Source organism: Xiphias gladius, chromosome 15, assembly GCF_016859285.1.
Source record: "Xiphias gladius isolate SHS-SW01 ecotype Sanya breed wild chromosome 15, ASM1685928v1, whole genome shotgun sequence".
NCBI lineage: Eukaryota > Metazoa > Chordata > Actinopteri > Istiophoriformes > Xiphiidae > Xiphias > Xiphias gladius.
In genome coordinates, this window is record NC_053414.1 from 3,377,043 (window position 1) to 3,399,130 (window position 22,088).

The 22,088-nt window shown below is 46.1% G+C and overlaps 1 protein-coding gene and 1 long non-coding RNA gene across 4 annotated transcripts in view; both read left to right on the top strand.

Annotated features, from left to right (window-relative positions):
• Window positions 1-1,257: 1,257 nt before the first annotated feature.
• LOC120799804 lies at window positions 1,258-3,606 on the top strand. Its single transcript, XR_005708886.1, has 3 exons — window positions 1,258-1,417; window positions 2,466-2,540; window positions 3,490-3,606. It is a non-coding gene; the product is annotated as an uncharacterized LOC120799804 (long non-coding RNA).
• A 93-nt stretch (window positions 3,607-3,699) lies between these two features.
• LOC120799785 (protein jagged-1a-like) overlaps window positions 3,700-22,088 on the top strand; it is a 38,883-nt gene continuing 20,494 nt past the window's right edge. The window contains exons 1-3 of one of the 3 annotated variants that reach the window (XM_040145150.1): window positions 3,700-4,090; window positions 6,230-6,532; window positions 19,041-19,098. In XM_040145150.1, coding sequence (XP_040001084.1) covers window positions 4,001-4,090; window positions 6,230-6,532; window positions 19,041-19,098 — 451 coding nt within the window. In that variant the 5' untranslated portion in view covers window positions 3,700-4,000. Of the gene's footprint in view, window positions 4,091-4,680; window positions 4,807-6,229; window positions 6,533-19,040; window positions 19,099-22,088 lie in introns of those variants that run through there. The other 2 variants (XM_040145149.1, XM_040145148.1) reach the window with 2 other exon arrangements.

Here is a 22,088-nt window from a genome sequence, read left to right on the forward strand (position 1 = left end):
TTCCGGAGCTTTCAACTTTCCAGGGTGTTTTCAGGGAATTAAGTGTAATTACGTGATGTGAAGGGAGGCACATGTTGGCTGCGCCCCCTGATGAGTCACACAGACAGAAGAAGCAGTCTACGCACAGTAGCTGGGATGTGCCGATCCAGGGGGATCATGCGCACAACTTCATGGACTACGGCATCCGAGAGGTCAAAGGTCATCAACCAGGAGCAGGTGGAGGAGGCCAGAGACACATCTTTGAACGGCGAGTTCAGGCGCACTCACTTTCGGTTTGACCTCTGAGTAAAATGGTTTAGATAATCTGGATAAACTGTTTCGGTAAATCGTCTGACTGCTCGCGTTCTGCGTTCAACTTAACAAACACGTCCGGTAGAAAAGTTCCCATGTGAAGCAAGTGTTAGATGGTGGAGGCTGGACACAAACCTTTTTTGTGATTCACAGTTTTGAAAGTTTTGGGTGTGAGTGTTTTCACATGGAGTCATTAGACCTGAATGGCCGGAGGCGTGTGCACCGAGGAACCAGCACTGCATACTGGGAGAGAGGGAGTATTTGAGCAGAAGATAACTGGGAGACCAGGTGGCGGTCGGCACATCACGGTCTGCGGGAACTTGTAGTTAGTCATGACGGCACAGTTCTACCCAAAAGCCGGCCCGAGTGCTGCCGACCGCGACTGATCCTCATCCCCGATCGTTCCGAGTCCAGACCCCCCAAAACCCCCCATTTGTGGCCGTCCAATCTGACATTAAAACCGGTGTTTTGCCCTCCTGTTCAACAGCTTCACTTCTTCTTTGTGTCACAGTCCGGTTCCTAGTTCCCCTTGGCCCCCGAGAAAGGTCCAGCTGCAGCCTCGCAGACTGTAGAAACCACGCCCACTGTCATTATCGGCGAATGAGAGGCCAAACCACGCCTCACCCTGACCCTGACCATATTTGGAAGTTCCACTTCCTTCAGCTTCCTTCGAGTTCTTCAGCTGGAGATGCTCGTCGGCCCCTGTCTCCTGCCCCTGCTCTCTCCCCTTCTCGTCCACGTCGTCTCTCTCAGACCTGCCGGTCCTCATCTACCACCCAGATGTCGCCAGACTTTTTTCTTTTACTTTTTTATTTAAATTGTCCACTTGCCTACCTGTCCCACCTCACCAATCGCCTGAGCGTCCCTCCCTGCTGACACACCTGAACCTAGTTCCCTCGTCACCCAAGCCACTGTATAAACCTGCCCTTGTCACCAGTTCCTTGTCAGCTCACCTGCTTGTCTATCCACCCGTCTGCCTGTAAGACTGTTGACTTTCATTAAGCTCCCTGGGGCATCAGCCGGTCTGAGTCTGCGTTCGGATCCTCCTGTTCGTTTTTGGCAAAAATCCCTTTTCTGGTGACTTTCGCTCTCATTTGCGAACTGTTTTGACCTTTCGACCGAAGAGGTGACACCAGGGGAACTTTCTACCTGTGATATTTTACAATAGGTTGATGGTTGTCCACTTGCTTCAGAACAGTAATTTCATGTGTTGCAGGCTGATTTACTGGTTAAAAATTCAACATGTGTACTTTGTGTCCATTACTGTTTAACAGAAGGGGGAAGAGTTTAGTTTTTTTTCCCTGCGACATTTTCACCTCAGTTTGTCAAAAGTAAAGACGGAGAGAAAACATGGGGTCATTGAAATTGTGATATAATTTTTTGCTTTACTTCATCTGGACTTTAAACCTGGTCCAGATCAGGTCCTTGTTTTTTTTTTCCATTTGTTTGTTTTTGGAGGGGGGGGGCAGGAGTCCGTCTGATCATCACATATGCAGTGGGGACGTGGGGGCAGGGCTGGCGGTGGTTGGGGGGGGGGGGTGTTTTGTCTCTCTCTCTCAGTGACAGCAGAGTCCAATAATCTATTCATGGGGCTCCTCGAGGGAAAAGAGCCCAGCTGCTCTAATTTGAGAATAAAGCAGAGGCCACCTTTGTTCTGTCGCTCAGGCTCTATTTCATGAAGAAACATCAACCCCCACCTCCCCCTCTCCCCCCTTCCTCCCCCTCCAATCCCTCCTTTCATTCCTCCACTCTCCACCTTTGGCTCATTCAGATATCTCGCTCAGATTTACATAATCTTTTGTCATAACGTCATGTTTTGTATCATACAGTGTGTTGCATTTTTGTCGATGCTGCCGGGTTTTAAAACCCACTTTGAATGACTATCTGTGTATTTCGTATGGTATCATCATGTGGCGCGGGATCATCCCCCACACGTTTGATGATCTTCCCCTTCTTGCGCCATCAATTTAAAGAAGAATAAAATATAAAATAAGATATTTTCAAATATAAATGTTCTTTGTATCTCTCTTTCTCAGTATTTGCTCTCGAATATGATCGTTCTGAACAGAAATACTACGAGGATCGTGATGTTTGCACCTGATAACGTTTGGGGGATCTTTTTATTTATCTTAATTTTTTTAAAGCTTAATCTTATTCTGCTGCTGCTCCGCCAGATAACTGATGGACTACCTGTGATGGGGAAACTGCTGCAGAGGTTGGAATCAAAACCAGAACGTTGAAGAACCAGAGTAAGGAACGTAAAAAGTAAAAACACGTGAAATGAAGACTTCATGTGATAAATAAAAAAATAACAAAGTTTGTAAAAGACGATGTATGGAAGTGATGTTGAAGACTGTGCCGACTAAGCTCGACGATGATGATGATGATGGCAATTGGGGTGTGGATGAAGGTGTCGTGGTGGTGACGTGACCATCATCGGGTGGTTATTTTGACAGCAGGTGCAGGAATCCGTGGAGGGCGGACCTTTACTTTGAAAGTCGCACACAGAGCACTGGAATATTTCCATTATTTCAGGGGTGTCCACATACATTTGTCCACAAAGGGCAGATAAATGGGTTACAATGGGACTTGACTGTAAAACACACCACAGAAAAAAAACTGAAAAATTTACAAAACTAATAAAGTAATATAAGCTTTAATAAATTAACAGAACCAAAAACACTGTTTTGTCAGACAGACGGACAAAAAGAGGAACCAGGTAGTTTTAGTGCTCAAGGTTTTTTAATTTATTTTTTTAAATTTTCTTCATATTTTTTTTTGGGGGGGGAATGGTTTCTAAAGAGGCCCCGCAGTCCCCACAAAAGTAACCAAACGCCATATAAATATATAATTAACCACAAATTACTCACACTCATATGTTTATGCATAAATTACTATTTACTTTTTGAAGGATTATGTGTTTTGATTTTTAGTTTTGTAAGATTTGAAAAAAAACAACAACAAAAGGGAATTATACATATATGTATGTTTTTAAAAAAAAACTGATTTTATTCAAAAATGTTTAGTTTTTTTAAAACCAGTTCTTGTTTTCAGTGAAATTTGACACGTCCGAGCCACCGTACCGCCGGCAGCTTGACCCCTTCGTTACCGAGGGAAACATTTTGATTTTTATTTAAACAGTAAACTCCAGGCGGACTTAACTTCTTCTTCTTCTTCTGTTGTATAATTATCATTCAGGCGTGAAGCTCCCGTCGCCTCAGCTTTGGGGGTAGTTGGCCTCCATGTGTGAAGGAACTTCTCCACCTCCATGTGAACCGACGGTGAAAGATTGTAAACAAACCGCTGCCCGTCCATATTAATGAGCGGGCGGGGTCTGGCCCGGGGTCCCGCCCGGGGCCCCGCCCGGGGTCCCGCCCCCGCTGGTGCATATTACCCGGCCTCCTCCGGGGCCGCTCAAAGTGCTGTCCCGGCTCCAGCTGCGCTCAGTCAGGCTGCGGAGCGCGTTCGGTGGGGGCGGCGGTTAGAGAAAGACCGGGACAATAGCAGACAAAAGGTTTTTTCCCGTGCAGGAAGGAGGCAGGACGGCTCTCTACTGTCCGGACGTTGTGGAGATCTGTTCTGGAGGGAAGCGCTGCAGCTCCGGGTCCGCCCGTGCATGTCCCACCCGGAGGGGCTTGAACCCGGAGCGGAGGGTCGCACCGACCATCACTGAGCCCCGAGAGCCGCCTGGCAGCAGCCCGCCGCCGGCATGCCCCTCGCACGAAGCTCCCGCCTCCTCCTCCTCCTCCTCCCCGCTGCCCTCAGCCTGCAGCTTCTCCTGCTCTCCGCCCGCATCCAGGTACACCAGACTCCCGCTGGTTTTTGACTTACTTTGAGTTCGCCCGAAGCGGCGGCCGGCGGATCCGCGGACGACCGGACCGAACCATGTGCTAAACCTTTCTCTCGTGTTCCGGGTGAAATGAAGTCGATTTAGCCAACGGCCATCCTCATAAACCAGCGGTTACTTCGGCTTTTCCGCAGGGTTTGCCAGCAGTTGTGTCATGTCGTAGAAGTGAGCGGAAAGCTTGAATTCTTTTAAACTTTCTCACACTCTCCTTTTTTAAAACCAAACCTTTAAGAGACAAAAGAGCCGAGTCGAATCCTCAAACGTCCTCACGTTACGCCAACATCCACCCGATAAGTCATCACTGCTGAATTTGAGACCAAAAAAAAAAAAAAAATCATTTAACTTAATTAGCAATTAACCTCAGAGGTGTCGCGTTTAGTGACTGCGAGGGGTGAAGACCAGCAGGACTCGATCCTCTGCTCCGGTACGAACGATTCGAGGGTTTCAACTCTGCACTGAGACTTTAATCAGGGGATTGAAAATCCCCTCGGCTTATATTTAGAGACGTTTGCATAAACAGGTCGTTTTTAACGGGGCCCCTCGTTCCACAGGGGCGTAAATCCCATCAGATGTGGGTCAGCTTCGGACCGCGTGGACCGGGTCCCGAGCGGCCCGGTTTCTGTGTGCGAGCCGCGGGAGGGTTAAATCCCGCGGGGAGAAGCCGTGAGGTGAGAGCGTCCAGGGCGCGACGGGCCCGTTCGGCGGCTCCGCGGCAGCTGAACTCTGTGACACCGCGGTAGTCCGACGACTCGGGGCCTCGTTTTTCACCTGTGCGCCGTCGCCCGATTTCTATTCACATCTTTTGAGCTTTTTTTTACTCCAGGACGAAACATGTGACCGTGTCAAGAAAAAAAAAAGCATCCAGGTGACGATGACGTAAAAAAGAGTGGTCCATTAATCGATAAGTCCATCCCGTGGTCGAATAATCGTTTTAGTCGTTTTTTCCAGCGGAAATGACGAATATTTGCCGGTTCCTGCTTCTGAAATGTGAAGATGATTTCCTTTGTCACGCTTGATAATGAACTCGATATCTTTGGGATTTCGACGGTTGACGAATAGAACCAGACGGCAAAAACTTACCGCTTTTTTTTTTTTTTTCCCACACTTGACCCGAACCATTAATTGATCATCAAATTTGTCAAAGTAACTTCATGTTGGTCAACTAATTGATCAGTCGTCTTTGTCTTTACAGATTTGTGTTGTTTCTGTTCAAACCAGAGCTCTATTTGAAATTCTAGCGTAGATCCAGAAGTTTCTCTCACAGCTTCGCGCATTTCACGCGGGGGAAACGCCGCGGAGCTTCGACGGCGAGCCGCATCCGCCATGTTTGTAGAAACGCGAGGCTGTGCGCTCGAGACCTGCACCGGGGGCTAAAGGTCGGAGGATATCGGCCTCCGCGGGGTCAAGGTTGACCGACCCTTTTATCTCTTGCGAGCCTCCGACCTCTGTGGAAACCCGACACTAAATCGCTCCGGCGTCCCCTTTTTTAAAAGTTCTCCAGGAGGAATTTTGTGAGAAAGTCACAGTTCGAGAGGTTAAAAGAATTTTTAGGGTTCCACAAACAAATCATGCTTCTTCTTTTTTTTCTTCTCTTCCCCTCATTCATTCGTTTTTACGGAAAATAAATATTTTTTTGATTATTCACAGGTAAAAAAGTGTCATAAAGTTGACCACATCCGCCGTGCAGAGGTCCTCGCAGGTCGAGCATCTTGGACACGGCCGGGAGTCCAACCGAACCTGCTGCGCATAGATTGATTTTTCCAGAATAGAGACCTAATCCAACAGGGACCCCGGCACATTCAGACCTGGTCCTGAAGATAGTTAGACACACAAAATCCGGTCTGGGGAGAGCTGTAGATTTTGGTTATTAGACGTACAGATCTGAGACCTGCAGCGAAAAAAAAACGGAAGCCTACTTGAGCCCAGTTAGTAGCTCGGATCTGAGTTGGATCTCGGTTAATGGGAACCAAATGGACCCTCGAGGTCCTCTACAGTCGAGTCCTAAGTTGTAGAATCTCGTTGACGGTGAACCTTGCTGCTTTCGTTCGTTCCACCCCCTGCTGTTGACTCACCTGTCGCCCCTCTCCGCAGGTTTCTTCAGCCTCGGGACACTTTGAGCTCCAGATTTTGTCGATGCAGAACGTTAACGGGCAGCTGCAGACGGGCGCCTGCTGCGACGGACCCCAGGACGCGACGGATCAGCGGTGCGCGCTGGACGAGTGCGACACCTACTTCCGGGTGTGTCTGAAGGAGTACCAGCTGAAGGTTTCCTCGGCCGGGCCCTGCAGCTTCGGCGCCGCCTCCACGCCCGTGATCGGTGGAAATACCTTTTCTTTACGCAGCGCCAAGAGCGACAAAGCCAGGATCGTGTTGCCGTTCAGCTTCGCGTGGCCGGTGAGTCCGACAGTTCTGCAGTTCTTCGATGCCTCGTTGGTGTTTTGATTCAATGTCTGAGGGTTTTCCTGGACGGATGTATTCGATGCTTGTTGTGTCTAAAACCACACGTTCGGATCTTGAGACCAAATGTTTGGATCCGATATGAATTGATTTCAGGATGCCGAAGTACTCTCCTGGTTTTGGTCTGGTGCTCGCAGACAGCTGACGTTCGACTAATGTAGCGTTTCCCACAGCCGTCGCATCGTCAGTGCAAAGCTGAAGGGACCGCAGCTTTCGAAATGAAGCTTAACTAGGAAATGGGTCCGGATGAGACGGTTTAAAGTTCACAATGCGGGAATGCAAAAGACAGAGGTTGTTCTGTGGATTCAGGAGGAATCGCGGCTCTTTATGGCCTCAGTGATGGAGCATGTGCAGAGGATGGAGACTGTGTGTGTGTGTGTGTGTGTGTGTGTGTGTGATCAGGAAGCAGCCATTTACACACCGCTCTGTTTTGAAATCGAAATCTGTCGAGAGTAGTTTGGAATGATAGCTGTTGCCTAGTGTGTGAAGATGGGGCCACTTCAGGGTCCAGCGGAGAGTAAAGAGGTGTCACGATACCAGAAAAAATTGGCGGTCGGTTCCAGCGCCGCCGGAATTCCACGGTTCCCGATACAAATTCCACGCAACCGCAAAAACACAGTGTACTAACACACACACACACAGTACACACGCATCCCTCCAGATAGTCAGTGGGCCATTGACTAACACGGTGACAGGCCAGTGTGTGATTATATCATACGAAGTTGGCGCCATATGAAGGGTCATGGCGGTCGCCCCACGTTGTGAGCTGTCGCTACGTTAGCAAGATAATGTTAACCTGATCTGTGTGTGTGTGTGTGTGTGTGCGTGCGTGCGTGGAAGCATGTGGAGCATTGATCAATAACGCTAACATTTCAGGATATGAACATTTTGACGACATGTGGTCAACATAGTTAGGAATCGAGGGGTTAATGTCATTTAAATATCTCGGGTTTTTTTTATTTTAAACTGATACAAGCTACATGAACAATTCTGTAAAATTATACTTTGATTTCGTAATTATACCTTTAACCTAATATTCGTGACGTTGTGAATTATAATTATGAGATGCTGAATCATAAATTTACTTTGTATGTAATAATTATCGGGCCCTATCCTGTAGTTTAGACTGCCCGAGTCTTAAATCTGCCGAGATGGGCCGATAATTACGAGCTCCTCGGAGAGCGTTTGGCTCGGCCTGATGTTTATTTTTCCCGTTGGGAGCGAGACGCGGATCAGTCCGGACTCTGAGCTGAAGCTGGTTGGTTTCTGGCTCTGATCGGCCTCGGGGTCGACCTGGTCTGAGTCCAGATCTCTGTGGTGCTCAGCAGGCACTGGCTGAAGGTTTCACGTGCTCATCAATGGCTGCTGCGGTTTCCTGCCCGGATCTACGAACGAGGACGAACTGCTCGGGCCCAGGACGCTGAGTGTTTCTTCTTCTTCTTTCTTTCCTGCTTTGTTGTTGTAGCTTCCTCCCCTGACCTTTCGGGGGGGGGGTAAAGGGCCGTTGTTGCCGGCTGCGCTCGGCCGGCTGCGGGACATTCCTGCTGTTGACCCTGGTAACTGGCATGTTAAATGAAGCCGTCGTGGTCGTCGGGCAGGACGAGGTTTTCCGTTGTTCCTTTTTTTTTTTTTTTTTTTCCGGTCTCATCAGTCTAGATGGGCGGGGCCGAATCAAACAGCCTCTCTGTGCGTCAGCCGGGTTTATTGGAGCCGTGACGGCGGCTCAGGATGAGTAAAGTTGAGCCAAACCTGCAGCACTTCACCAGAAACGCCACCGGTGGTTCCTCCTCCTCCTCTTTTCTGTCTTTGTTCCAGTTGTTTTTAAGTTTGACTTGTTTGGTAAACTTCTGGGTTTTTTTTTATCCCTTCCCTCCTGCTGTCTTGCATTTTTGCAGGTGTTGTCTTTTTGTTTTTTTTTCTTTTTCTTTTTTCTTTTTATTTACTTATTTATTTTTTTAAATCTGTCTTTTCTCTTTCTTTCCCTCCACCTCCCGGAGCCAGTGATGGTTTCTACGGGAACAATAGCCGCGGCCCTGGCTGGGCTGCAGCCGGGGGCTTATGGGACAATGCCGGTGGGTGGAGGGCAGGGGTTGGGGCCGGATAGCGGCACAATGTATCCGGCATGAGTGAGTCAGTAGTGCAGGTGGTTTAGCGACAGGAAACGACAACCAGCGCAAAGCCAGTGAAGCGAGCTGCTGGCATCGATACCACTCTGACGCGGCCGCGTTGTTCTAAATGGACCCACAGGGAGTCCAACTTGAGCTGTGCTGCTTATTAAGGCGTCCAGCCGCACCCATTCGCCCCACTACACACACACACACACACACACACACTTTACATACTTCTGAGCAATATACAGGACAGACGTAATCTCCCGGGGCGTCTGTGTTGAAAAATGTTCAAGTTTGAATTGAGTGTCCTCAAACTAAAGGCCTTAGAGGCTATTAAAAAAGTCTTAAAACTCGATTCACAAAGGTCTAGAATACATTCCAGACCGGTTCTGAGATGTTGTTATATATCCGCCAACTGAACGTGGGAGTGTTGCGACGGTGGGCCGTGCTGCAGGAGGCTGCACCATCAGACCTGCAGCAAACACTTAGACACTACCGCTGCCGCGGGAGAGAGGAAGATCAGCTCAGCATGAGCATGTGTCAATTTTGGCAAAAACTTGTATTCAGGTGACTTTTTTTTTTTTTGCTTGGCTCATCCTTGGTCCAGGTCACATTACTTGATTTGCTATATCAGGCATTGGCGTTGTTACAAACAGCTGGGAAGTAGTGACAAGAAAGTGACGCACATGTAGATAAATTACCCTTCTTAATAAATAATTGCAGATCTTGTTGTCCGCTGGTTTTCTTTCACTCTTTGACCCATTTGACTGTGAAATTTGTGAAAATCGTCACTGTCCAAATACTTGCGTACCTAACTGTATATGTGCAGGTGAAAACTCATCTCTAGGTCCTAAACTCTTTGGCCTTTCTTTACTAAATCGTCAGCAGTGTTACAGGACAAGTCACCATCCCGGCATCACGAGGGAATGTTGGTACGTTGTGAACGTCCAAAAACTGAAGACAACTTCACAGTGTTTCTGTGATGTCTGACGATTTAACTCTCCAGACTATTGACCTACATGGAACAGAGTTCTTGTAGAACTGGATGATGTTAATAAGTCAAATCCTTTGGGGGTTTTGGTTTTCATGGTGTGTCACCTTTTCCTGGTCTCAAAGGCTGCAGTTTCAGTTTTTCTGACCACTAGTTTTTGTTTTGTTTTTTTTCTGCTCGTTGTGTCAGATCTTGATGCCGTATTAGATTCTTAGCTTAAAAGGTTAAGTTTGTGCTGAGGGTGGCGCTGTGGGAGGGCTCACGTGGTTCATCAAGCTGGGGAGCAGAAGAGAGATCGGGACGTTTCCGACCTTCAGACATTGTGGACAAGCTGAGTCGGAGGTTGAGGAGATTCTCGGTGTACGAGTGACGGCGGCATGAGGGGAAAGGTCAGGAGTTCATCAAAACTCCTGGGTTTGTCACTAGGTTTCATGCTCTGGGGACAAGGAATATTCACGGCAAGTTCCAGGAAAGTCTGACCAGTAGGTGTTGAGGTTTGAGCGCATTCTGCTCTGAGGCACAATGTTGGTAAAGTGGAACGTTCAGCCTGGGGCTGGGATTTACCGAGGGGTGGGCGGTAATAAACGGTGTAGAAAGTACACCGGTGTGAATTTGGACTACACCGGGCCGAGCAGTAGAGCCTTCGCAGATCGAAAGTGGCAACGATGCAACGCACTAAACCGTGCCTAGTCCGGTGGAAAGAAGACGCCTCCGCCGCGGGCTTGGACGTCACCTGCCTGCACCAGCCAATCATCTGGAAAACGTGAGAACGCGCGCTGCTTTGTTGGGAGACGAAGAAATGGCTGAAGGCGCTTCACGCGGCGAAGAGGAGGAGTTTGTAAAAAGACGCCGGGGCAACTTCCATCATGTTTAAAATGTCAGACAACGAGCAGAAAAACCATAATCTGCCATTGATGTTGAACGACAGTGGCGATACGAATCTGAGGCCCTAGTTTTACCCTCCGTCGCGGCGATAAAATGCTCTGCACTGAAGCAAGAGAGCCCAGCTCTCGTGTTTTTATTTTCGACATCCGTGGCCTTAGAAACTCATTGTGCCCGATTAGAGCGTCGTCAGCTGGGCGACTGCCCGCATGGTGATGTGGTGGGTGGCTGGAAGACGTCAGCAGCTGACTTTCTCACACAATGAAAGAGTGGGACCAAGCCCTAGAGAGAAGTTCCGCTGTTTTGTTTGTTTGTTGACTTGTGTTTGGTTTGTTTTTTGTTTTTTTTGTTTGTCTATCAGAAAACCTGGTAAACCCACGTTTTCTGTCCACAAAAATACAAACCCTGTTATATCCTGGTTGTGAAAAATGAAGAAACCAGTGGATGAAGGACGAAACGTGCAGCAGTCAGAGGACATTTGTAAGGTTTTCATGTGCATCAGTGGTTACTGCTGAGGTTTGTGTTGGAACCGATGATGCTGTCTTAAACAGACCACCCCGAAAATACACACACACGGGGGGGGGGCACAGACAAAATGTCAGTGTCTGAAATTTCAAGTTTTTGTCTGGTAAACTAAAATATTTGATCCCAGTTTAAATAATGGATGTATTCTGTTTATAGATCCAGTGCTGTGTTGAAAGATAAGCAGAGATGGGACCAGATTTAGAGTTTAAATTCAAAAACTCATCCACTTTTTATCTGTTTTTCTCACAGCTGCAGTGACGAGTTTAAACAAACCGTAATTAACCAGTGTTTGAGGTTTAAAGTTATTTTGGTTGAAAAAGACCCAAAGTTTCCTGCGTAACTTTTGCTGAGCAGGGGCCGACTGAGGCCACGGGATGGTGGTGAATGCTCGAATTCTGTGAAACTGTGGCACAAGGAGAGAAGAGCCATGAGGCAAAACCAGCGAGTGTACTGAATCGAGCAGGGTTGTGTTTTGGGTTTTTTTTTTTCTTTTTTTGGCCTCGCGTATTCAGTTGTAAAAGTAAGATTCAAGTGTTATTTCAAGTGTTTCATAGTGGTGCTTTCATATTAAAATGAACAGAAGGAAAGTATCAAGAGTCTACGAGGCCGTACTTGGGCGCAGGGGCGTCAACACCCACGCCCGCTGTTCGGTGCACGTCAGGTGTCCAGAAAAGCAGCAGTTTCATCACATTTCGACACATCTGGGCTGCTGTACCCGACTAGTTCCTCTGACGTCGCTGCCGACACCCTCACGTGGAGCAGAGAGAAGTGATGAGGACGGAAGAGCGTCAACGAACAGGTACATGGCCTGAGCAGGAACAACGAGCACTTGAAATCTTTATTCAGGCCAAAAGACTGAAAAATGATCATTTAATGTGAAGTTTTTTTTTTTTTTAAATCAATCTTTAAATCTATAAAATGTCCATAATTTCATAGAGCCCAAGGGGATTATTAAAATTACAAAAAACATTTAAGTGACACTGATGCAAAACATCTTTGCCGCTGTTTTCCGCTCAGCGCCGTGCCCCTCGGCGTCTGTGTTCGGAGGCCAGCAGTGACTGATTGTCAAGCCAAAGGCTGACGGACGCCAGATCGGTCCATCGGTCACATCCTCCGTCGTCTCCTGTCTCCTCCTGTGATGGATGACTCCGTCTCTCGACCTCTCCAGCCTCCTGTCACAGAGACGCAGCGGAGGCTTGGTTTGGACTTTAAACGTAGGAAGGAGTGAAAGTGGAGCGAAAACTGTCCCAGTGCATCATGGGGCGGAGAGGGAGCAGAAAGGCCTTCTGGGCATGTGGGGGAATGTTGATTGCTTTATTTATTTATTTTCCCCCCATGTGCCAGGCTCAGAGGAGTCCAGATGTGGCTCCGCTGGTCGACCAAACATGGAGATTTCTGATGCCCAAGGTCCCGCTGCTGACTGATGCTGGAAACATCCAGCGCTCTGTGATTATTTTCCCATCCTTCCTTGCCTTTTCTTTCCCTGCCTCCCGACATCAGACGGGTTCTCACAAGGTTTTGCCAGCGATCCGTCACACTGATATCGTATTCGTTTGACCCCTGTCACAGTATCGTTGCGCGCTGACACGGTCCGGACTTCTCCAAACAGATCGGTCACAGTTGATCTACATTTCCACGCGATGATTCAGCTTCATCAACAGTTAATATGACTACGTGGGACGGACGCATCATCTCTCAAGTCTCTGCAAGCTGATTTTAGAAGAAACGAACTGAATTCGATGACTGAGACCTGAAAGTCTTGCTCTCTCAAAACAAGCTTAAAAATAGAAATGAATCTCAGCATGTCGATAGAAGAAGGAATAAAACTGTAGAAGAACTGAGCAAAGTGACGACTGGTTCTAGGAATCCTTTCCGCAATGTTGATTTTGATTTGATTCACTTGTTTTTAGACTTTCCGTGCAACTTAAATAAACAACTTTATGATGGAGATTTTCCGTCTGAAAAATTGAGGGTTTCATTTATTTAACTTCATTTATTTAGATAGTTAAGTGCAACACACATTAACATCAAGACTACATTCCTGTAAATGTGCCGGCGTCGGCCAAGCAGCCAGTTTTCAGCTGAAGTCCTTTGCCAAGATGTTTCTGAAACCGACAACGTGATGATTTAAAAAGACAGACGACATCAGGACGCCATAAAGACAGCGAGGGCGACAAAACGAGCATCTCAAGACCGTGCACAGGCCGTGCAGGGCGACAGCAAACTGCAAAACACAACCCAATGTACAATAACACAGCAAGAATATCCACCGTTCAGTACATGCGGCCATGCAAGCGACAGGCAGCAGCAGAACGCAGCTAAGAAACACTGATTCTTACCATTTTTGGCTAAGACATAAATAGAATACGTCAGTCGTCAAGTTGGTCCTGATAAAATGTTAAAAAATGAAGTGGTAAGTTAGTAGACTGATAACATCGCTCACCAAATGCATCAGCCATGCAGCACGGAGACCCCTGGGGACGCTGCGGTTACACAACACTTCGTTAAGGCTTCCTGAGTCGATAAACGACACACTAAAGGCATCCTCTCTTGTCCCAATTGAACCTGTGTGCTGCCTTTCTGGAAAATTAGATGATTACTCATCTGGCAGAAAAATGGGAACAATTTTGAAAATCCATTGATTGTTCAAATAGTTAACCAAGCAAAAAAGTGTTTCCACAGATGGTAAAACAATGTTCTGGCTGCAGATTCTAAAATGTTAGGATTTGCTTTTTCCGTTTTATATCATTGTAAACAGAATATCTTTTTCCAATTTGAAGAGGTCACTTTGAGCTCTGTGAACTTGGGCTGGATATTTTTCACTATATCCTGACATTTCATAAAATCTCTTGCAGCTTCGTCCTTTTTAGCGGAATCCAAAGCGTTCGTGTTTTGCCGCGAGTCTGGTCAGGGAGTCCTGAACGTTCCAGATTCTGGCTTTGAGAACCAGCGATGCCTGAACTGCATCTCATTCTTCTCATGCTTCAGTCAGCCTGGACGCGGCGTCAGATAGGCCAACAAACGGTACATAAACAGGAAGTTTCTCTCTTTTTCGGCAGCAGTGTGAGGGAGTGCGGAGCTCTCCGCCGCCCTCCTCCCTGCCTGGACCTGCCTCCACATGTCGCCTGGCTCTGCCTGCTAACAAACTATTTTCCCACACCAAGCCCACAGCCAGAGAAAGCAGTTCCACCTCCTCAATCAAACAATCAAAGGGACGGGGAGTGATGGGAAATTACAAACGTTCTGCAGATGAATTCTGGTAGATGTTTTGGCGAGAAGTGAGTGGAACCTGTTGGCAGGTGACCAGCTGTCAGGTTTCACTCCCACTCGCGTCTTAAAATCTAATTAGCTGCTAAAATGTGTTGCGGTGCCACCCACTGTGTATCGTGGGCAACACATTTGTTTTTCCTCCTGGGTCAAGAGGAATCAGCCCGACGCCCAGATTGAGTTTCAGCCAGAGGGGTGACGCAAGGATGTTGCAAGAGTTGTTCAGTGGGTTTTTTTTTTTTGTCAGTCACAGCTTCAGCATGTTAGCTTGGTTCTGCATTGGTGACAGTTATGTGGCGTTGGGGTAAACAGCTCTGTGGTACACTGGAGACGTGACGCGCTCTGTGGAGCGACCGACCAGGAATCAGAGGGGTTTTGCAGGTTTGTAGGCCTTCTGATTCTGCTCTCGGATTCTGGTTCTTACTGAATCCTTGCCCTGATTCTTGTCAATAAGGAAATAAAATGTGTTCAACAACACAAACCAGCTTTATTTTCACCTGCCATGAACAGCAACTTATCATAAATGATGCGGTATTTCGTGATACTTTTTAGCGAAAGGATAGAATATAGAAAACTTCAAATACCTGTTCTGAATGTTGTCTGTTAAGGCTACAGGTGACCCCGGGTCAATGTGGACCTCTTCCTCTGTTAATGTGGAGCAGTGATTTATATTTCGCTGCTCACTGCTGTCTAGAGTTGGGTTCGGATAGCTGGTTACGTTTTGGATCTGGTTCCCGGTCCCCGTTCGTTAAACTCCGAGGCTAATCAAATCTCATGTCGAACCTTTTATCTCTCCTATTCATTTATTTAAAAGCAAAGACCAAATTAGAAAACTTGCAGGTAACGTCAGCAGCTTCCCACTTGTTGGGTTCTCCTGTTAAAACGGCAACGTCAACGGTGGTAGATTATATCAGCTGTGTCCAGTGATGCCTCAGTCTGCTGGTTAACGTGCTCTCTCCCAGCCGCTGACTGGACTCTGCCAAAGATTGGTTGTCGTCAGCATTGATTAGGTTTCATTGAAGTTAATGTTGATTCATTTAGTAGCTGCCACTAAAAACGGTAGCGTTTCTGGCTTCTGGCCCAACAACAGCAGCTGATCCCAGACCTGACCTGAGTCTTGGAGTTGGAGTTGTTGTTGTTCTAACTTTAGTTATCTGCAAACGATGAAAGCTTGATGACATTCAATCAGGGTTTCAAAGGGATTCGGATTTGAGTGGACTTGATACCGGATTCAGATTTGATAAAATGCTATTGGACCCCAACGCTACTGCTGCCTGCGGCGAAGCAACGCCACCCTTTGGCGCGTTAGCCCCGCTCGCATTCGTACCCGTCAGCGCAGACGGGGGCTCAGCTGGTCCAAAGTTCACCGCAGTGACGCCTAAGCTGCATCGAAAAGCCATTTCTTCAAGGAGAAGATTGAGTACATCACGGGGTTAATGTCTCAGATATGGGAACACGTTGACGTCACCTGAAAGTCTGGCGGGAGAGAGAAACGTGAAACATGAGCAGACAGATGATCAGACAGGCGACCAACAAACCGACAGGTTAGACAAACGGATTTTTGAGAGAAAATGAAGACACAGTAAAATTATGACCTAAACTTACCTTTCTAAACATGCATCGCAATTTACAGACCCACCTCCTGCTTTAACTTTGGCTCTCTGTACTTACCTGGTTGTGTTCATACGTTAAAGGATTACAACTGACACTTTCAGCTGGATCTCCAAATATACAAGTATTTTTAGATGGTCTGGGTAAAGTGATGGTTTGTTTATTACCCGTCTCATCGTCTGACTGCTCCTGTTTCTGACCCGCCAAACTTGTTTCTAGTGATGCTGCCGCGTTCCCACATCTCAGATATCAACTCGGTGAGCGCCGTGTTATTTCTACTGACAGGAATGATGGATACAACTAAAAACACAACACCCAAGTTGCGATAAATTGAAACGACCCTTTAACAAAGTCATATAAATTCAGCACCAGTTTTCAGTGTGTTTGTTTAATGTAGCTCTTGCCAGATCAATGAGCCCATGAGTCCCTTTCGGACTGTACTGAATCAGTCGGTCTGAAAAGAAGAAGTCCAGCTACATGACTGCACGCACTGCAAGGATCGAAGCCAAATATAATGCTTCTCCTCTCATGGTATATCAGTCCCTGTTTTCTGTTCATGCATAAACCCGCCGTATGTTTCCATCTTCGGTAGATTATGAGAACACAGGAACCATCTAAGACCCTGTCACCCTGTGAGATGTCTGTTATGGCTCATTATGGTCCAATAATCCTGTCAGCAGCTCTGAGCGCTCGATAACCAGACATCACAGCCCGAGCTAACCACTAATCTGTAAACTACATGGACTGACTGTGGTTTCCTGCAGAGCGGAGTGTTGGTAGGAGCGAGTTTATCTAGCTGCTGTGGATCAACTCCAACATCAGCAGGGTTTGATAAATGCGGGCAGGATGATGTAAGACCACCTAGGTTGACGTTCAGGCACATTTAAACCCAACTTTAAGTTCTTCATCGAAGAGTCGGGTACGACATCGACGCCACAACAGACCAGGAAACCATCAAGCCGTGTCACCAGGTTTATAGTGTTGCCGCTCCGACTCGGTCTTTGGCAGTTTTCCCACAGTAGTTTGGATGGGGGTCAGGTGTTTTAGTGCTCAGTGCTCTTCACACAGGACTGATATTAGCAGGAGACCTTTACTGATCTCTAGTAACTTGGGATTGTGGTCCTTTGGGTTCTGCTGTGGTCGATTTCTATTCTTTATTTTTTTTTTGTTTGTTTTTTAAACAAACGTTTCAACCTTTTATGGAAAAGGGGAAACCAGCCCTGAACAATAGAGCGCAACCATCACTGGATCTTTGGGGCTGATATGATGGTGATTCTTCAGTTGGAGAAAAAAAAAAGATGAAGCTATAATAAACAAAAGCTTGAGACTTGAACCTGACTCGTTGATCTTGACTGGGGACTTGTCAGTCTCGCCTTGGGACTTGGATTTCGACATGGGTCTTGTTGGCCTTCACTTGGGACTTAACTTTCAAGACCCCAAACTCTTTTCCAACCCCTGAACACAACTTTGCTGTTTGTGTCCCGCAGTTTCTTGTTACTTTTTGGCTGACATTACGGCAGTACCGATATCCGTGATAAGCCGCTGTTGGCCGTCCTGATGAACCAGTCAGACGTTGTTTTAAAGGAATGTTCGGTTATAATTTAGGCTCTGAAATCAACAAAATTGATGCACTGTATTCTCTCACAGCTATGACATACCAGTGACAACAGTAAAGCTGGCAGGATGTTTACTGTGACGGATTATCTGCAGTATTTGCAGCATGTCTCAGTTTCCCCAAAACAGTGGTATGGTCCTCGTAACAAATGCGTTTTGCTTCTCAGAGGGAACATTTCTCAAGAAATCCTTAAATGTGGAGCTGCAGAGTCTGCATCCTACAGAAAAAGCTTGTTTTGCTATTGAGCGTCATTTCTACATGCAGTCAAATTCGTGCTTGTATACTCGTGAGGACCCAGTAAGTCTAAAGTTGGTCCTGAAACCTTGTCTCAACCCTCAAACGGCCCAACTCACGTCACTTCTCAAAAATGTCCTCGCTTTCGAGGGTTGAATAAGGTCCTCACAAAGCTACAAGGACACTCACTCACGCTCTGTCACACACACACTCCCTCACACTCTGTCACACACACTCTGTCAAACACGCACTCGCTCACACACTGTCACACACACTCACACTCGCTGGCTCTGGTCTCCCTGTCATTCGATAGTGGTGAGAGCGACAGTGGCCTTAGGAGAGACAAAGAGTTTCAAAGTGGAGCTGAAGTAATGGGACTTTAAAACGCACACGCCTAAGCGCACACACTCGTACAAGCACAAAAAAAACCTGCAGTGCTGCACTAGAGACGAAGAGGTGGAAGACGAGAGAGACATCAGGACACAAACCCTGCGATCAGTCGATGCTGCGTTTTAACTGTTGCCGGGAAATAAATCTATGAAAGTATTTAATTACTTACGTATTTTTCATTGGGTCTGATGGACGATATTTTCTAGGACTGAGTGAGAAACCAGATTATCTTAAGCATTATCAGCCATTTTCAGCTGAGTGACTTGATCCCAAGACTGAAAGTTGTGTGTTTATTTTCCCTGGTCGTCTATTTTGGTCCACGGTTTCTTAACAATAGAATTTGTTTACAGTTTAGACTGAGGTGCAGTTTTATACTCAACACATTTATATTTGTGGTTGAATAAGGAAGAAAATAAGTTCCCCCCACATTCTGAGGGTTTCACATGTATTGAATATTGGTATTTATCTGTTGTAATTTAATCTTGACGGTTCAAATCCCATTTAATTCTACTGAACGGGATCCAGACTGAATCAAACTGGGAGATCAGTGCCCTTATCCTTTACTGCCCCCCCCCCCACTAAAAGGCCAACCGATTTTCTTTTTTGTTTATTTCATCATTCCATGGCATTATATGGCTTAATAATAGCCAATAAGTATGTAAAATATCCAATGTATAAAAACCTCAAACCAAACAACACACATTTTAGAAGCTGGAACCAGAAAGTGTTTGGTATTATTACTTGATCAAATTTCAAATGAACAATCAATTGGCAAAATTTCCATTGGTTAACTCTCTTTCTGTCTCTGTTTGTGTGCAGAGGTCGTACACGTTGATCGTGGAAGCCTTGGACTTCAACAACGACTCCTCCTCGAGCAGTGAGTATCAACAACGTCGTCGTCATCATCATCAATCATTCATCCTGCTTTCACTCCTCTCTGCTCTGTTTAGTTTCCTACTGAAACTAACACGACCTTTGACCTGAGAGCGCTGCGCTGCACAGGCCACAAAAAGTCGTCACTTCCGTGTAAAAAAGTGACTGAGCTCCAGATGAGCTGATCAGATTCAGTTTGTTGGATCAAACGCAGAAAGAAACTGGGATGGAGATTAATATTTCTAGGATTATATCAGATCATGCGTAACTGTGTCCGTTATTACTGATGGGAAATTTCTGCTGGTAAAATCCGGGCTGGTTAAGGTTTTGTTTTATGAATAGATGGAAAAGCGAACATAAAATTAAACTGTCATGAAATAATTCATTCCTCTGTTGTTAGGAACCAGACAAACATGTTTGTGGGATAATTTCTGGGAAAATCCTTGCTCTCAAAAATGCATTTTGATGTTTTGAAGCAATAGTATTTGAGAAAAAACATGTTTTTCTTTTTTTGTTTTTTCTTACTTAATCAACAAAATATTGAGTACAGCATACAAAAGATAACAATTAAAGAGCAAAAAACCAGGAATTACAACATCCGAGACCTATGGAATCATATATATATATAAATATATATATACACACACACATCCTGATTCTGTGTATGTGATGGGGTATTTTGAAAATGAAGCTGCTATTACACAAAGAAACTTAAAGGAGTATTTGTATATCTTACCTTTCTATCTTTTCTATCTTTAATATCTCTCGCTTTGCTCAAAATGTCACACTGAGTGGTCAGAATTGAGGCACAAATATGTCGTAGAAAAGAATACAGCAAAAAAATTCACATGAAGTTAGAATACAGTTTGAAAGGCACATCATAAATAACTAAAACAACTAATATAATAGACCTGTATTTACAGAACGTACAGTTTCCAACATATGGAAAACAGTTATTCTTGTGCCAGAAAATTGGTAAAGAATTAAAATGTCACTTTAAAACTGTCGGTACATGTTTGTTTTAATGAGTCTGTAATTAAACTACACAGAAGACATTGAATGACTGTTACCGAACTTTCGGCCTCAGGCACAGAAACAGTAGTTTACTCCTCACTACTTTGACCCCGTATGGGACTCCCAGAGTTCCCTTCCTTGTCTATTGCAGCAAAAAAAAACAAACCCTCCCTCCTACACCAGCCTGTGGAGCTGTTGACATGCTGTGGATCAGACCCATTCAGAAAATGGGTTGTAAAGAGTGTGTGTGGAGAGAGTGAAGCAGGCAACTTTTGTTTGATCTCCTGTTTTTCACCTGACGGTCAGCGAGGCGGTCGGAGCGAGAGTGTTGGCTCAGTGCTGTATTTGGCGTCCCACAGGGAACCATTATAGGCCCGGTGTGAAGTCGGCTGACCCCAGCCCAGGTGGGCTTCAGTGCGGGCAGCGACGGCAAAGAGGGGTGGGGGTGATGGGGAGTCTAGTTCATTTGAGTTTTAGTCCAAACGTGGAACCAGAAATGTGTTGTGTACCAGTCAAGACGGCTGCTGAATCTTCTTGTGAGATTTGGAGGCTTTGTTCAGAAACCGTCCAGCAGACAAACAGAGCTGAAAGGCCAAAGCTGGAACTGCTGATGAGCCAAATGAGGACAGAACAAATATTGACCCTCCCGTTTAGCGTCAACAAGCTAAGTGACCCCGGCACGTGGCCTGTAATGAAAACCTGCATCATTCTGCTACTGTGGCTCAGCTCAGGTAACTAATCCCGACTGCTGAAGTGCGGCATCGTGATATTTTTGCTCATTTTGAAGACCAGGATTATATTCCCCTTTTTAGGAACCAAGTAACTTTGTTACTTACTAAAACTGCACCACTCAACAATTCTAACGATGGATCAAATGCCTGCTTGTAATGTGTCATCCACAGTGACAAACCCACAGAGCACTACAGAGCTTTTTGGCCTCTTTCAGCACCTAGTTTTGGTTTTACCGCACATTTCCTGTCTGGTGAAGTCTCAGTGTTTCCAGCGGCAGCTGTTCTCTGATAAACCCAGCATCCACTCCCTGCTCAGCAGCAAACGGCAGACAGACACAGTCAGAGACCAGCTGGTGAACATAGTGGAGCATGTAGCAGCTAAAGAGCCAGATATTTCCCTCAGGAGCTGGTAGAGACCGAAACCAGAGCTAAAAGAAGAGGGAATACTGGACTTAGATTCATCAGGTTGGTTTATATTCTTGTCTTAAGGTTGACAGAAAGCTAGCTTTGCTTTTACAATGTGTTCAATAAATCTACAGTGAAAACTTCCTTCAGTAGTGCCCCTGCGGCTTACGGGTTAAGACGCCGACCTGTTGTTGCATCTCTCCACTACTGTCTGTGATAAAGGCTAAGATTAGTAAATCACCTTTTCAACAAGTCAAGTTCCAACGAATTCGAACTAATTCACAATTTGTTTGAATTAATGCCAACGCAACCCGTATAGCGTAATGACCCCGCCGCGCTGAAAGCCGGCAGCCTTCGTTGGAATGCTCCCGCGTCCCGATTATTGTTTGCTGGTTAGTGCTCTCATCGTTTTAAATTTATTAGCTTTGTTCATAGGTCAGCAGGGCATGTTATAGGCCAAGCTGAATTTTAAGAGCACCCTCTGCTGGACCACAAGGCGAACCACTTCAAATGCTCTGTTTCAAATGCTAGAACGTGCTTGAGATTTTGAATGCGAACAGGTGATTACAGTACAGAATATTACATTTTTATTCCCACATGCAAATGAATGTTCAGACTTAGAAAAGTGAAAAGCATCAGCCCTACATTCATGCTCCAGGAACAAGGATGGCAGTAAGAAGTAAACCCAAACTCCAGACCCCAGATTGTTTCTTTAGTAACTTGTGGAGGACAGTATAAACAGTGCAGACAGGTTTATCTTCTGTCCAGTTTCAGTTGCAGCTCTCAAGCAGGTGTTGGCTCGACAGCTCAGGCAGTATTCATCGATGAAGTGCCAGGTTTGAAT